We start from the raw sequence: 17,450 nt of genomic DNA on the forward strand, positions 1-17,450 counted from the left end.
TATGTACGAATTTAAAGTGATATTTATTATTCTTTCTACGAACAAAAAACAAAATTGTGTGGCTGTCAGATACTTTCAAATAAAAGTGAATGTCATCCAACCCCTAAGTTTAGTCATTTTTTTCATTTTTGATTCGATCCTAGTTTCTAGTAGTGTATTGAGGACAGATGGACAAACACATGGGCGAATAAGCAATAATCTCAAAGAATAAGGTGGTTGTTCATCCAACCCCTAATATTTATTTTTACTATTGAATCAACGTTGTTTACTACCATGTCGTAGAATCCAGTAAAACAAAGAGAAATGTAAGGAGTGGGGTGAGCCATCGCCCACAAATAAATAACTTGGTCCAAGAATTTGTTGCTGGAACAATTATATGATCCATGCATGGCCCATTACGGTTTTAGTCCCAATTCTTTATAAAATAATTTAAGTTCTTGTAAATGATTAGTTCCATAGTTCATCTTCTCATAGTCAGTTGCCAAAGCCTTTAGTTGATTTTCTGAGGTGGATTTTAGGCCTATAATTTAGGGTGACAAATGCATGGTCCATTAAGGTTTTTACTACTACATCTAGACTTTTAGAAATTTAATTTCTGAATAGTAAAGTTGTTATAAAATTTATTTCCGACTCCTTAATTATCTTTTGATGATAAGCACATGCGAGTGATGTGACTATGGCCATTAAACTTCTTTTCACATGTATCAACTTGTTTAACTTTTGTGGTATTAGCATTTCATCATTTCAATCATTAATCGTCGACCCCAAAAAAAATCATACACTAATGGTATGCTATTTTTTTTTTTAACAACAAAATCATATGCTACTTAGGGTGTCTCTGACTTAACATCAATTGATGGGCCAACAGATTTAGAAAGCCCAAATATGAATAGCAACTAGAAAGCTATGAAGTCCAGATATTATAAAATAGGAGAAGTGTTTCTATGGAATACGTATTAGATATCAATACTCTTAGTATTATTCAAAAAAAGTTATTGATTAATAAAAAATATTATCAAATACATTTAGGATACTTCATCAATACACGTTGAAGTGTCATACAACAAGGCCACATGAACTCGTTCTTTAGACAACAAATTTTTTTCTTTTTAATTTTGATTAATAACTAAAGATGTCAATAAAGTAGAGTAGAAGTCGAGAATGTTTTTCTATTCTCCTCTCTATCTCTAAACTTCATTTAGAGAATTTTTATAAAATATTTTCAAAATATACATATATATAATTTAGCCATCTTAAGCTTTGCATAATTTCTTGCAATAAAAAAAAAGGTAATGATTGACTCTATTACCACGATGGTTCCATTGACATATAAATATGCAAATGGTTCAACATGGGAATTTTATCATTAATTTATGCTAAATGAATAGTTGTGGAAACCACAATGGAGGCCTAAATAATGAAGAATATTCAAAGTCATATTAGAACACAATCAAATAGGCATAATCTTCTTACCAACCATTCCACGTTAATTATCACAATCAAATCTCAAATTTCAACCATATGGGTGTGACAAAAACCGCTTTGTGTAAATTAGCAGCTAAATAAACCAATCATAGATAATTAAATTGACGTGTCCTACAATTGGTTTCGTAGCTAATTAAATTGACGTGTCCTACAATTGTTGAAACAATTTCAATAAGCAAGAATTCAAGTTCAAATTTTAATTGAAACAATTTTAAATTAGATTTGACTTACTTCATCCATAATTATTAAGATTCTATTTCTCTAAAAACAAAGAGTTAAAAGAATTTGAAAGGAAAACAAATCACGTAGAAGTCAAGTCAACTATAGATGTAACATCTAGAAATTCTTCTCTTTATTAAAAAATACATTTAAAAATTCTTCTAATATGTTTGGCACCAAAGCATGACAAAAGATGCATGGAATGAAGGACAAAATAAAAAGTTAGCTACTTCAAAAATGGCTAAAATACCTTTCTTTTACCTTAATTTATTTTGGAGTTTAATTATTGTATTAGTTTTAAAAAATGCCATTTTAATATTTTAATTTAGTAAAGTCAACTCAAATTAGCCTTGCGGTCAATTTGCACAATATGCTAATTTTAATTATATGGCATAGATGTGGCCTCCAATTAATTCTCGTGGAGAGATATACTATATTTTGATTGCACGTGATATTTATGAAATTAAAAAAATAATTAAGTGAGATGGTGATTGGTTGTTGTAAATCAGATGGTAGGGGTAGTGGTGGATGGATGAGAAAGGGTGTTGAAGGGGAAGAGAATGGTGGCCGGTGGTGGTGGCGGAGGAAAAGATAGATTGAAAGATGTCACATTAGATGTTTTGAAAACAAAATGAAAAAAATAGATGTGAAATCAGAAGTGTTTGTTGCATGGTTATTAATATCTACGAAACATAACAATTGAACTCAATCGATATGTTCTTTAGTATATATTTTTTCGGACATGAATCTCATCTTGAATCTTGATTTATAGTGATGAATCTCAATTCATTGTGTAATAAATCACATAGTCAATCACTTTTTCCTGTAAACTTTGCATAATCTACCGCTTTTCTTATGTATTTAATTTAAGAGTTGAATACTAAATTAACCTACCACTTTTTATATTTTTTATTAAAAATATTCATTTATTTAAATATATAGAAATTACATCGATCGAGAATATTACAATTCAAAGTGGATAAAACCGAAAAAGATAAATATATGAACCAACTCGTAGTACTTAGATTAATAATATAAAACAAAAAAATATCTACAAATATAATAAAACTAAGGAGTCCGGAATACTTATACCTCCGGAGCTCAAAATTTACATTTGATCGAAATCGAACGGTCAATCTAAATCGAAGAACATTATAATAAGACAGAAAAACAAAATATTGCACGAAGACATCAGAGAAACACATCGCCACACGAAGATAAAAAATACATAAAATAATTAAATATACGTAGATAAAAAACAATTTAAAGAGATTATTTTGGACCAACAATTAGTCCTAAACCACATACTCTTTTTGGTAAGAAATAAGAACAGATCAAAAGGAAAGAGAGGAGAAAGAAAGAATATTAAATCATGAATTGATTTCTTAAATTATTGTTATATCCACTTATAATTTTTAATTGTGTTACTTAATTTTACTTTAAAATGTATTTCTTATGATTCATAATAAGATTTAATTCCCAATTCAAATAATGTATCCTCTAATTCATGGTTTAAAAGTTCGTGCCATATATTATATAAAGTCAACATAGTTAGTGTATATTAATGGAAAGGACTAATATAAACCAAAGGACCAAAGTGTCATTTTTAAGTGCAACTTGTACCTAAAAAGTAAGATAAGAATAAAGTGGCATTTTTAAGTGCAACTTGCACCTTAAAAGTAAGATAAGAATTAAGGGATGAAAAAGGTATTTAAGCCAAAAAAAAAAAATATAGAATCCACAAAATGTATATTCAAAAATTCCATTCCACAAAGTTTTACTACTTTTGTCCAACACCACAACCTCACAAAATTCTCATCACAGTTATCCATGTCTTGTTTCACATATAAAAGAAAAATAACAAAGTTAGAGAATCTTCAAATAAGTGGTCACTAATAATCTTTGATTGAAGTCAAAGTAAGACAGAATCATGATTCATGTATCATATACACCATACTATTGTTACAGTGCATGATTCAACAACCTTGTAATAATCAAATTTAATTTTTCACAAGATTTGTCTCTTCTTTTTTGTTTCACCAAAATCAAAGACAATAAACAAACATGTATAATTTCCACTATTTTTCTTTCTTCTAATAGAAAGAAACACTAATTTTAATTGATCATGCTAACTAATCGTGCACAGATTTAATAAACTAAAGCAAGTGGAAGTGTAAATAAAACTCTAACAAGACCATTTTCTTTTGCGTGGCGGTTTGGTTCGTCTCATACACATTGTCTAGGTCGGAAATTTTCATTCGACAACAACTTGCTGATCAACGTTTCGAGCCTTTTCGAACCATTGCCTGGCCTAAGGACTGTAGTGTTGCCGGTTACCAAGCAAGGGTCGGTTCCGTTCTCTCTGCTTCCTATGCACCAACCACCGGGAACAGGCATTCCAGAACCTCGGGATAATAATTCTGCGTCGATTTTGTCCAATACTGGATCGTTTCTGTGAAACTTCCTTGCGAAGGGAGCATTGCTGTCAACCATAACTTTCATATCGGCAACTGTGAGGTAGTGAGGATGTTGCTTTGGAGGATTGTCCCAAGAAATGAAGTGTAGATCGCTATTCACAGTTGTGTTCCTGAAATCTTGAGCATTGCAAATAACTGTATGGAAGTATCCTTCGGGCGAAGATATGAAATTTGAATAGTACATGAGAACGGTTCGTGGTAAGTTGTCCCATCCCCATATGCAGTAGTCGATGAAAGATCTTGAGAGTGCCATCCACGCCGAACCTAACAAGAGAGAAGTTTTGGTTAGGTAATCATACATTATAAGGATTTAATTCATAAACACTGTCAGCGTAAAGATTTTTTACAATTTCAATCAATTATAACTGTCAAATTATTAAAAGCGTTTGACTTTAATTATAAGTACATCTAAAGTCATAGATGTGACTGGTTGTGATTTGTTGACATTGTAAAACTTTTTACACTGACATTATATAAAGATTAAACTCATAATAATTCGCTTGCCTCTTTGGTACATATAAACCAAACTTCTGTGTATTTTCAAATTTCTGAGGGACTGCACATTTACTAATTATTACAATGTTTGTTCTCAAATAAGTGGAACTATTTCAAAGTAGAAGGCTCATAAAACATGCATAACAAAAACAAAAGTATATACTGACCTAGTTAATTGTAAGTTTGTAACATTATTAACCCATCAAATTCATGGAGTGAAGATTAGTCATGATGAATAAAAATCATAAGAATACAAATTAGTTCAGAAAACTGAAAATGGATCTATCGAATAATGGCATAGGAAGAAGAAGCCACAACTGCATTCGATATTCTTGCACTGTATACACCCCCACTAGAAAAACACTAATGTCATTAATCAATTGAAAACCTAATGTATCATTTCAAAAGGTTGTTTTCCTCCATTGAAGTGGAAAAAACTCAAATCAAAGGACAGATACACCCTTAATTGCTCTCCTTAGAGTCGAGCCTCGCCTTAGATGAGCTTTATCGAAGAGAGAAATTTAGATTCCACCAATATTAACTTATCCTATGTAAAATCAGGTTCTAAACAGAGAAAATTAATTATAGAAATTAAGAATCACTACATTTGAAACTGAACTGACGACACTGTGAAATGAATGCACAGAAAGTTTCGGGTTTTACATGCATGGCAGAAAGCATAGCTTGTTGTGACTATGTAAAACCCGAAACTGAACTGATGACATTATGAAATGAATGCACAGAAAGTTTCTTAAGCTTCTATTGCGTTGCAAAGAACTGAAATGATGACACCATGAAATAAATACGCGAAGGGTTAAATAGCATTCAACACATGAAAAGCACTGCAAAGAACTAAACTAATGACACCATGAATAAATACACAAAAGGTTTCTTAAGCCTCAACATAATTTAATAGCCTTAAAATCTATTCAAAATTCTCAAACTTTCAAATGCAGATTAAATCATGGAACAAGCTAGCACTGCAAGCCAATTAGTACAAACTTCTCTACAAACACAAACCATGGAAATACTAAAAATTCTTATGATAACTTCGAGTTTTTCGTATGTCTAAGTTGACATTAATTTCTAATTTCAACTTTCTCAGAAGGTCTATCATTTAACTTCTCCATGAACACCAATAAATAAGCTTATAAAGACTTTTTTGAGAGTGATGAACCGTAAACTCATTCAATTGAAAAGCTCCATGAAATAGAAGCTAAACCGCACTATGCATTATTCCTTATGTCAAAATTAACACCAAAAGGCAGTGGCAAAGTTCAAAAAGTACAAAACCATATGCAAACAAAGAAGAATATCTATATCAACTAAAAATCATAACGATAATTAAGAAACCAAAAAAGAAAAAGGGGAAAGAAACCAAGAAGACAAGAAAAGGATCTTCACCTGTAAAAAGCTTGAAAGCAGTTGGTCTACTTCTCCTTTGTGTAACCCAAAACACATCTTGCTTCTTATTCATGTACAACCCCGGATCAACGATTATAGGCCTCGCTCGCTGATGACTAATGAAACCAACACATCAAATAATCAATCTCCAAAAACAAAACACAACACATATACATATATACTATATATCTATAAATTAAAAAAACGGCAACAATCAACAAATGACAGAAAAACTCACTCTTTCCATCCAATGTCACTAGTATGATCGATGAAATTAAGATCGCGTGGCAAGTAGCTAAACGTGTGCAGCAGATCTACTCATCCAAAACCAACAAAACAAAATAACCAATAATCACTTCTCAAAACCAAACATCATTAAAAAAACATAAAAAATTCTAAATTCCAATCCTCAACCTAAGATTTCATTCAACAAAACCGTAACCTCACCATCAACTACATCAAATCTGTCCTAATTTCAACAAATTCAACTAAACCGTAACCGCAATTAAAAACCTTAAAACATTGAAATTTAAATAAAAAAAAAAACACAAACCATCTTGAGTAACAAGTGGATAATCAGAAGCACTAAGATTGATGAACCAATCCCAATCACCACATTCCTTTAACAAAACAGCAGCAGCATGAAGAGTGTTAGCAACCATAGTAGGACCCCTATAAGTAATCAGATTCGCCTTAGTAATCATCTTAACATTCCCAAATCTCTGAAACAATTCATGATTCTTAACAAACTCAAACAGATCCGAACGTTCCTGTTGTGAAGATTCAAGGTCAAGATGAACAACATAACGGTTATGTGGATGATACATAGAAAGAAGTGCTCTTTTGACAGAACCACCGTCACCGGCGGAGCCGGAGATAAGATAAGCAAGACGTGGTGGTGGAGGGAAGGTTGAAATTGGTAAAGGGTGAAGCTTAGATTCAACAAAAACTGAATAAGAAGCTGAAATTGAACGGTAGAATGGAAGAATGTGTGTGCCTTGTGGTGATGTTAGTGTTGCAATGAAAAGAAGGAAAAGAGAGAGAATTGAACCGATTAAAAGTAGAAAAATCCATTTACGTTCTTGATGATGATGATTATGGTTTCTGAAATGCATGTAATAGTTCTTCAATTTCTTCATTATTGTGATGTTTGTGTTATTGTTGTTGGGTTTTCTTTTCTGGTTTTGATGGGTTTGTAAATCCCAGAAAAAGAAAACCCTTTTGAAAATACTCACACCAATTTGGAGTGTGAGATGTGAGATTGATGAAAAAGTGGAAAAGATTGGGTTTTTTGATTTGGGGTGTTCAGAAAAATTGAAATTTTTTAAGATTGGTGATTTTGAGTTTTGAGGAATTTTATTTTCTTTTTTTGTGTGTGTGGAAAAATTGGTGATTTGTGGAAAAAAATAAGTAATGGATATCTTGTTCTACTAGGATGTTGGAGAACGAGAAAGAGAAGAGATAGTTAGAACTTTATATTTTTTAGCTAATCAATATATAGAACTTATATGAAACTAGGGTATAATATAATAAAATAGACATTATAAAAAAAATAGTATAAGAGTTTGATTTGTTATATTTTCTTTTTATGTTTTTAAGTTTTTTTTATATAATATAAGAGTTTGATTTGTTATATTTTCTTTTTAAGATTTATTTATTTATTTATAGAATGTGATAAACACAATCTAAAATTCATCCACAGTTTAAATATAAAAAATATATTTTTTTAATTATATTTTTAAATGTAAAGTCTAAAATTTAAAAATATACATTATGTTATATTTTGATTAGATTTAAAACAAATAAATCTATTTTTTTATTACAAATTATATTTAAAATTACAAATGAATAATAAAAATTGCTAGTATGTTTTTTTTTTTATAATGTTTTTATGAATCTGTAGGAAAAGATAATATAGTTTTTTGTTTATTTTAATGTTGGTGTGCGGAAGGGATAGTTTGGTTTGTATGGTGTGAATGTGATGACTTTGAATACACTCTTTGTTTATGATTTTAATTCTACAATTTTGATTTTGGTTTGTGTTATCTAAGTGGGGTTATTTTGAATGAGTTTAGATTAGGATTAACTGAATGAGAATTTAAGTTTTATTTATTTTGAATTACAAATATTTTAATGTATTAATTTTGGTGATGTTAACTTTTTTTTTGGCAAAACGTAAGTGTTGTTTTTAAGAGAGAGAAAAGGAACATAGAGATTAAGAAAATTGATGTCATTATTAGTATTTAGTTTAGTGGGAGTTATTACTAAATAAAAAATAAAACGGTGCTTTAAAATTTTGTGTGCAAAGAAAGATATCTTGCCTTAAAAGAAATTGAAATAGTTTGGTGTTTAACTGTTTTAGCAAAATTAATTTGATGTATAACAGTTTGAATATTGGAATAGTGATGTGTGTATGCGATGTGTCATGCGTTTGTGGAGGAAGGTGGAAGGTGGTTTTATTATGAGATTAATATGAAATCAATACTGTCTAAATGAGTACCTATATTGCCAAAAAAAATTAAAAACATTTGTAGTCTAAATTGCCAACAAATTTATTTTTAAACAAGTTTTTAGGATTTATAAAATTTGAACTTTTAATTCATATAATTTTTTGTCTCTATATTTTAGTTCTTAAATTCTTTTTATTTAATTTCAATGTATATTTAAAAAAAATTGTAAAAAATTAATACTTTTAATCTCTAAAAAAATCTATAAAATCAAAATCATAATTAAAAGTGAATAAATTTTTGTAGGAGTTAAATTTAAAATGTCCTAATTTTGTAGAAATTAAAAACATATTTAACATTTTTTTCTAAATGTTTCTTTTTTTTTTTTAATGTTTCTTTTGTTAACAAAATTTCTTTTTATTGTACTATGAAATTTTATTTTCATCAAGGAATTTTTTTTGGGTTAACCTACATAGTGAAACTTGCTAGAGTGAGGCCATGTATTCACAAATTTAAAACGTGGATGATTCAATGGTAATGGTGCAAATGAGAGTGTTTTGAGAGATATTTGGATAACTCTCAAGTTATTTGACTCTATTGTCATCTTTGAGGAGTTCAATTCTTGGATGATTCAAATTTTGGAGAATAATAATGGATAGTGGAAGTTGGATGTTATTTGTGATTTTTTTCTACTCATTTGAGCAACAAGTCAAAGCTACATATGTCTCTTGTATTGAATGTTTGCATCGTGGGTTCGGAGAATCGACATATTGGTTTAAAGTTTTTGGTAAAAATGTATGTTCAATTCACATGTCTCAAATTGGACGAAAAAGTAAATATTGAGAACTATATAAGTGAGAGGACATATATCCAATTCTTAAATATTTTGGGTGAAGATGTAGTCTCCAACTCACTTGTGTTGTTGTTTTATTCCAATAGGGTAATCCCCCTGACACTTTCATGACTTAATAGCGGTATCAAAGTCGATGATTAATCGAGTTGATTTGGTCCTTGTATCAGAATTCTTTCAAACAATGGTGGCCATAAGATGTCTCGTTAATGTGTGTGTTCAACAGTGGTGTAAGTATATATGGATGAAAAAGCTTCCTCTTGAGATGGAGCGTACACATAATAATGGATGGACTCGCACTTGAGACTGAAATTATTGGTGTATCAAGTGTGAGTAAAAGTTTCACTTTGAAAGGAAAAGTTAATATTGAGCACCATATAAGTTTGAGAATCCCTATACTCAAAAGCCTTAAGGTTTTGGATAAATATGTGGTGTCCAATTTACTTATGTGGTTGTTCTTAGCTCAATGTAAAATCTCAAACCTCTTTAGGATCCTACAATGGTATCAGGGTTGATGGTTGACCGAGTTTTGGAAGACTCTTTGTATCAAAAGTATTTTTGACAATGGTAATCAGGCGGCATGTCGTGCGGTTACGTGTGTGCCAAAGGTAGTATAAGTGTTTGTGTATGAAAAAAATTCCACTTGAGTGATAGCATACACAAATAAATGAATTCACACTTGAGAACGAGATTATTGTTGTATCAAGTGTGATTGAGAGTCCCATATTAGAATAAAAAACGGATATTGAGAACTATATAAGTGAGACGACATATATGTCTAATACCTTAAGTTTTTGGATGAAGATGTCGTGTTCAACCCGCTTGCGTGATTGCTCTTAGCCCAATGTGACGACCCTCAAACTCCCTCATGATCCAACAATAGTATCAACATTGATGGTTGATTGGGGTTTGACCGATTCCTTGAATCGAATGTCTTTCTAACAATGGTGACCAGGCAGACAACATGTGTTGTTGATGTGTGTTTGCGCCAAAGGTGGTGTAAGTGTATGTGGATGAAAAAAATTTTGATTAAGGGGGAACATACATAATGAATGTATGGACTCTCACTTGAGAGAGATTGTTGGTGTATCAAGTGTGTACAAAAGTCCAACATTGAAAAGAAAAGTGGATATTGAATATTATATAAGTGAGATGACTGATATACTCAATGTCTTAAGGTTTTGAGTGACGATATAGCAGCCAACACACTTGTGTGGTTTCTTTTAGTCTAATGTAATGATATCCAGACCACTCATGATCCAATAGTAGTATTAAAGTTGAAGGTTGACTGAAGTTTGACCAACTCCTTGTATCAAATTTTTTTGACAATGGTGGTTAGAGAGTGTGTCCCATTCATTTGTGTGATTGCTCTTAGCCCGAAATGATGATCCCCAAATTCCTTCGTGATTATCACTGAGCACAATGAGGATAACATGGTTTGGCTAGGTGACAAGATGGATTGTTTATCGATCTCATCTACTTATAACATACTTTGAGGAAGTTTTTTCTAGAGATCTTTGGTCTTTTTGTTGAGAGTTTGGAAATTGGATGTCTCAAAGAAAACACTTTTTTTTTTTTGTTTACAAGTTATTGATGGTAAACTCTTAACTAACATGTATAATGGTTGGTGGATTGGTGAGTATGCTTCTTACTAGAGAAAAGACATGTTAGGTCAGGCTTAATGTGTCCTTTACTTGGTCTTAGAATTAGGTCGGGGCATTTTTTAGATCGAAATCTAATGAGATACGAGTTTAATAAAGACGAGATAAAACAAAAACAAAATCGAATTGATTCCAATACAAATCACCTAATAATAAAACATAAATATTTTAAAATATATATATAATAAAAAAAAGTAGATCATTACAAGTGACTTAATAGTGATACAATTTAATCAAGTGAAATGAATTTTTAATCAAGAACAACAGCAAAATCACTTTGCACACATTGTCACCATTGGTAATAGCAATAGTAATTGTTTCCCTTAAGTTCTTTCCCTGCCAACAACAAAATATTTATGACTAGTGGTGTGTAATATAGTAATAGTAATACTTTTGTTTTCTAACGAATATAGAAATGTTTTCTTGCACAATTAACTTCGGCACTTTAGTCTTTGTGTATTGTAGACGTTATGAATTGACTTTGTGAACAAATTCAACTTTTTGGATAAATTCTATGATTGAACATCTTAGTAATACTTTTGTTTTCTAACGAATATAGAAATGTTTTCTTGCACAATTAACTTCGGCACTTTAGTCTTTGTGTATTGTAGACGTTATGAATTGACTTTGTGAACAAATTCAACTTTTTGGATAAATTCTATGATTAAAAATCTTAATAATTAATAAGTGATTTATTGTCAACTATTACTTAAAATTAAAATTAATAGAAACTTTAATAATAATTGGCGACATTCTTAGAAAATATAAAAATTAATAAGTTTTTCGTTTATATAGCTAAGATATTTATTTGAATGGTTTTGGGTCGACGAGTTGAGTTTTGACAGACACATTTATTTTATTTTATTTTTATCTAATATGTTATATGGATTATATGATTGTCTCATCTACAAAGACAAGAAGGATCGTTAACTTTTTCTTTTGAAAATCATTATAAATCATCATTATAATTTTAGATAACTTTTAAATATTGATCTATCGTTGTGTGCATCTATCCGATTTTGTGTGCTGTAAAAGATGAGTAATATGTGTAATATTTTAGTTTTTGATGCAATATAGGTATTTTCTTTAAAGCTTGAAATATATGCCTCCTTAATTTACAGCTTATTTGCTTATAATCCTTGTAAAAAAATATTGGTTTCTATAACTAAAAATTTGACATTTTTGTTATTAATTATTGTTGTTTTGTTTTAGTTTCTCTAATGTTTGTTTTCCGTTAAATTAGTATCATGATTGATGTTATATTTAAACATTAAAATTAGTATAATCTTCATATTACAAATATTATAGAGTGCATAGGTGGAATTTTTCGACCAAGTAAGAGTGGGAGAGATAAAACGCTGCTCTAATTTGTTCTATTGACATATTTATCTTTGGATGTTAATTATGATAATAATCGTGAAATATTTTATAATAGTTCATTTATTTGTGAAAAAAAATGTTGCTTTTTTACTTCAATTTTACAAGACATGACATGATAATATATTATATGAAAGGGTTTTAAAGGATTAAAAGGAAAAGTTTGATATTAAATTTATAAGGTTGAACAAGGAAATTGAATCACAAAAATAGATTAAACTCTCTTGAGGTTGTGAACGATAATTTTAATGGATTGTAGTTTTTAATGGATCTTTGCTCTCATAAAAATATATTTAGCACTTTTGAGGTTGTGAAAGATATATAATTATTCATTGTGAAGAATTACAATTTCAAAAGTTAATTCCTCTGTTTTTAGAATCATTTAATTGTTTTATTTTTAGCAAGTTGTTATTATAATTTCTGTTTTAACTAATTAATATAATCAAAAGAAATGGATAATTATTACAAAGTTTATATATAAACAATACAAACGTATATTTGTAGCACATATCGGTTTTCATAATCTTCTATTTTTTATATTTCTTTTTGTCTTTTCTTATAACGCAATTTTTTGGATGTTATGCTGTATTGTAGATACTAAATATAATTTTGTACTGTTTTCGTCTATAAATATTTTATTTTTCTTTTATAGTAAAACGATTTATTTATGTTCTATCTTAAGATTTAGTCCAAAAAAATTATAGTCTTAAGATTAGCAGACCAAATTAAAACTGGAATCATAAGTAGCAGACCTTAAATTTTTAAACTTTAATTCATGAACCGTCAAAAAAGAAAAACTTTAATTCCACCTTTTGTATCAATATTTATTTTACTTTGATGGCTACGTATCTAACCTGGACCCATTCCACAAAACCACAAGTCCACAACCTACAATACACGAGTTTTGTACCACGCACCCCCCCATTTTTACCTCCCACCCCCTCAATCATGTGTAAAAGACCATTTTACCCTCAATTTCATTATGAAACCCCAAATCGTTCGAAAGTTTGTATCATGTTAAAAGTTTCGAAATGGAAGTCTCGAAAGTTTGAAAGTTTAGAAACATAGAAACTTTCGAAAGTTTCATGGAATTAGAAAGTTTCGAAATGGTTGATGCTCGAAGAAATGAAAATTTCGAAATAGAGGTCGAAAATATGAAAGTTTCGAATGATGAAACTTTCGAAGTATATTTTTCCCATAAATAATGAAACTTTCGAAAGTTTCGTTTAACAAGAAAGTTTCGAAATACAGAACTTTCGAAACTTTCGAATAATATGAAAGTTTCGAAATGCAAAATTTTGCAAAACTTTCGATATATGTCGAGTTTCGAAAATTTGGTATTAATGGAAAGTTTCGAAATACATTTTTATTAGTAATAAATAGTAATAAATAATAATAAATTCATAATAATAAATTTATGGTAATAAATTAATAGTAATAATAAATTTGATATTTAATTTCGGAAGTTTCAGTCATTTTAAAAAAAAATTGAAAGTTTCGAAAGTTTCGAAACTTCTGAAATTTTCGAAATGGAATTGCTTCGAATGTTTGAAATTTTCGAAGTTTTCTGGAAAAAATACACTTCGAAAATTTCATATTCATCAAAAATTTCGAAATTTCTGGAATATTTCATTTCGAACGTTTGGTATTTTTCCAAAGTTTTGAAATTAGTAATTTTTTCTGCATAATTACATTTCGAAAGTTTCCAATTTTACAAAACATTCGAAAGTTGGGGTGGAAGACTGAAATGAAAATATTTTCCATAATTTTTTACAAATTAAATAAGGGTAAAATAGTCTTTAAAAAAAATTGGGGGGGTGGGAGGTAAAAATGGGGGGTGCGTGGTACAAAACCCACAATACACGTCAATTCTTAACTAATCATGTTTTCGCCTTTAATTTTTATAATAAAACTATTAATTAATATTTTTGAATTTCAATATCTAACTTGGCAAATGCTAGTATTCTACAATGTACAACATTTGTAGATGTTTTCAGTTAAAAACGGATGTTTAAAAATAATATGAATCTCTAAAAACAATCAGACAATAAATTTTGAAAGTATATTTAATAATTTTTCCCATTTTTATGATTTAGACAATAATTTGATTAGCGGCAGTTCGATAAAAATAATAAGGCTTAATTGCAGTTTTTGTCCCTCTATTTTAGCTCAATCGCGAAAGTAGTCATCTCATTTTGTTTCTCTCCAATTTTGGTCCCCTAAACAGAATTTCGGTTCAAAATTTGATGAAAATTTATTTTTTAAAGTCGTATTACATCATTTATGATCATATATTTCAAGTATAATTGTTGCAAATAAAATCTTAAGGCATGGTGTGACTTAAATAAATACAAAAAAAAAAATGAAATTTCATCAAGTTTTGAACCAAAATCATGTTTGATGGACTAAAACTGGGGAGAAATAAAATGGAGGGATTACTTTCGCGATTCAGCTAAAATAGAGGACCAAAACTACAATTAAGCCAAATAATAAAAATAAATATATTTTTAAAAATTTAATTCATTGAATTGACATCAATTATATAATTATTTTAATGGTAAAGATGATGAAAGTTATTAACTTATACTTAGGAAGAAAATAAGATGTGACTTTTAAATATTGATCGACATAAATATTATAAGTTGAACAACTTATAAAATATTTGATTGTGACTTTCAACCATCAACATTTGACCTATATACAAATAAATTAATACCAAAATTCATATATTCATAATAGAAAATGAAATTTATAAACCCGAATGAATAAAATATCGTCCAATTTTATAAATTTCCTTCCACATACTTAATGAATTCATACTCACGTCACAAAGTGATACATATTTACAACTTGGGTATTTGGTAAGAATGTCTAACTAAAATAGTTTACTATTGATTTTATAGCTTCATTTTATCATTAACCTTAACAACTTTATTATCTTACATATGTTGTTGATAAACATTTAACAAAAAAATGTACTTCATCAATATTCATCGTTTGTACAATGATTCCAACATATTTAAGATACCAAAAGAAGTTAAGGAAAATAAGAAGCTATAAGACAATATTTAGACCACCTTCATTGTTATTTGGTGAATGCAAAACTTATTTGTTCCTTCTCGATTTTTTATAAACAAATGGCATTAAGTGGACTATAAGCAATATCTCAATCCATTATAAAAAAGAATAAATTAACCATTTTGCAAACAAAGCATAGGATTAATATACTAGTTTGAAAAAATAAAGTGGTGAGATTATGGCTTAGGCTACGACACATCAATGAAAAAGGGTCTCAAAGAATTGTGCTAAGTACATGTTTTATGGATGTGTTTTATATTGATAGATAAATATATCCATAATTTTGAATTATTACAATCGATTCATATCTTCTTATACACAACTTTAATTACCCTTTACACAACAAGAAAAGTCATTAATAATTCGAACTTGGTCATTAATTAATTATTCACATTGTGTATTTAATATAAAGACATAATATTCTAAATTTTTTAAATAAAAAACAAAAAATAAATAAAAAATCAATAACTTCTAAAAATGAAAACTTTATTTATTATACAAAATTAATTATATTAATTTAATAAATGAATTTTTATTTTCAAGTGTCTAAAAAATAGTTTTTCGTAAATAATTTAGTAATTTAATTGAAATACTAATATTGACTTTAAAATGTCTCATAATTTGAATTTCTTGTGGAAATCAATAAAAAATTCTCCTAATTTGTTAACTAGTCGCCATAAAAAAAATTATTTTGTTTGATTTAAAAATATTAGAATATGAATATATTGTAAATTATTAATGCCTGCCAAAAAGTTATTGTTTTTGTAAAGAATCATTAATTAGATTAGATAAATATATGTATATATATATATATATATAGAGTGAGGATTTGCAAGACGTGAAAAAAGTAAAAGGAAAATGAGAATAAACAATAGAAGATTCAATCAATATAATACAATTATTTATTTGTGAATTATTTATATATACTTTTCGATATTAAATATCTTATTTAGTTAATTATTTAAATTAATACTCATTTTATATGAGTTGTTATTAAAGTAAGAAAATCAATTATTAATATTGTAACTATATATTAGACTCCTTTAATATGAACTGTTACAAAAATAAGGAAATCATAAAATTTATAGTATAACTCACTTATTATTCATTATATATATATCAATAATTTATATTATTAAAATTATTCTTAAAAAATAACTGATAAAACTTAATAATAGCATAATCTATATCGGCTTCTTCAAAAAAAATTAATTTTCTATACTATCTGTATATACTTTTTAGAAAAATTAATTTTCTATACTATCTATATATACTTTTTAGATAATAAAATGCAGTTAGATTTTTTTCTTATTTTAATTTCAAAGTATCCATTTATAACTTCAATTTATCGATTCATTATAATATAGGAGTAATTTGTTTATACGTTCAAAATTTAAATAAAATATTTAATTTATAATTAATCTTATCAACAACGCATACCAACATACAGAAAATTAAGTAATACTCTATCCATAAAAAAAAATGTATCTGATTAATCTAAAGTCTCTATTTTGATAAATACTTTTATAGAACTCTTATATTATATGCGTTAATTAAATAAATATTTAACTCTTATATTATACGCATTTATCAAATAAATACTTATATATAAGTTATTTTTGTAGTATAAAATAAGATAAAACCAAATTATTTTTATATAAATCCTAAGTTATTTTTATAAACTATTATATATAATTTATGAAAATTAACTTCAAATAACTTATAAATTAATTAATTATAACTATTTTTATAAATTTTTTCAAACAATTATAAAGTAAAATCATCCTGCAAAACGTTTCCGAAATAGCAATGTCATTATTCAAAATTTAAATGACCAAACACTAGGTGAATACCAAAATATAGAAAATGGAAATCACCGGTAATATAGAAAATGGAAATCACTAGGTGAATATCTCTGTTACCTACTAAATTATATTACTAATTTAATTATCCAATT

At 28.1% G+C, this 17,450-nt stretch overlaps 1 protein-coding gene across 1 annotated transcript; it reads right to left on the minus strand.

The window, feature by feature from the left end:
• Positions 1-3,586: 3,586 nt before the first annotated feature.
• Positions 3,587-7,525, minus strand: LOC101506242 (beta-glucuronosyltransferase GlcAT14A). The gene is made up of 4 exons (XM_004489309.4): positions 6,634-7,525; positions 6,319-6,394; positions 6,081-6,196; positions 3,587-4,445 (listed from the first exon to the last, which is right to left on the minus strand). The coding sequence occupies exons 1-4, from the start codon at positions 7,217-7,219 to the stop codon at positions 3,931-3,933; spliced, it is 1,293 nt and encodes a 430-aa protein (XP_004489366.1). The 5' UTR covers positions 7,220-7,525; the 3' UTR covers positions 3,587-3,930.
• Between the last annotated feature and the right edge of the window lie 9,925 nt (positions 7,526-17,450).

This window comes from Cicer arietinum, chromosome 2 (genome assembly GCF_000331145.2).
Source record: "Cicer arietinum cultivar CDC Frontier isolate Library 1 chromosome 2, Cicar.CDCFrontier_v2.0, whole genome shotgun sequence".
Lineage (NCBI taxonomy): Eukaryota > Viridiplantae > Streptophyta > Magnoliopsida > Fabales > Fabaceae > Cicer > Cicer arietinum.

Bases quoted from the DNA above. Each gene is read 5' to 3' on its own strand.
- LOC101506242 (XM_004489309.4), bottom strand. From the start codon at position 7,219: ATGAAGAAATTGAAGAACTATTACATGCATTTCAGAAACCATAATCAT. The intron at 6,395-6,633 runs GTTTGTGTTTTT...TTGGATGAGTAG, and splicing joins TCCACTTGTTACTCAAGATG to ATCTGCTGCACACGTTTAGC. The intron at 4,446-6,080 runs GTGAAGATCCTT...CTCTCTTGTTAG, and splicing joins TGCTTTCAAGCTTTTTACAG to GTTCGGCGTGGATGGCACTC.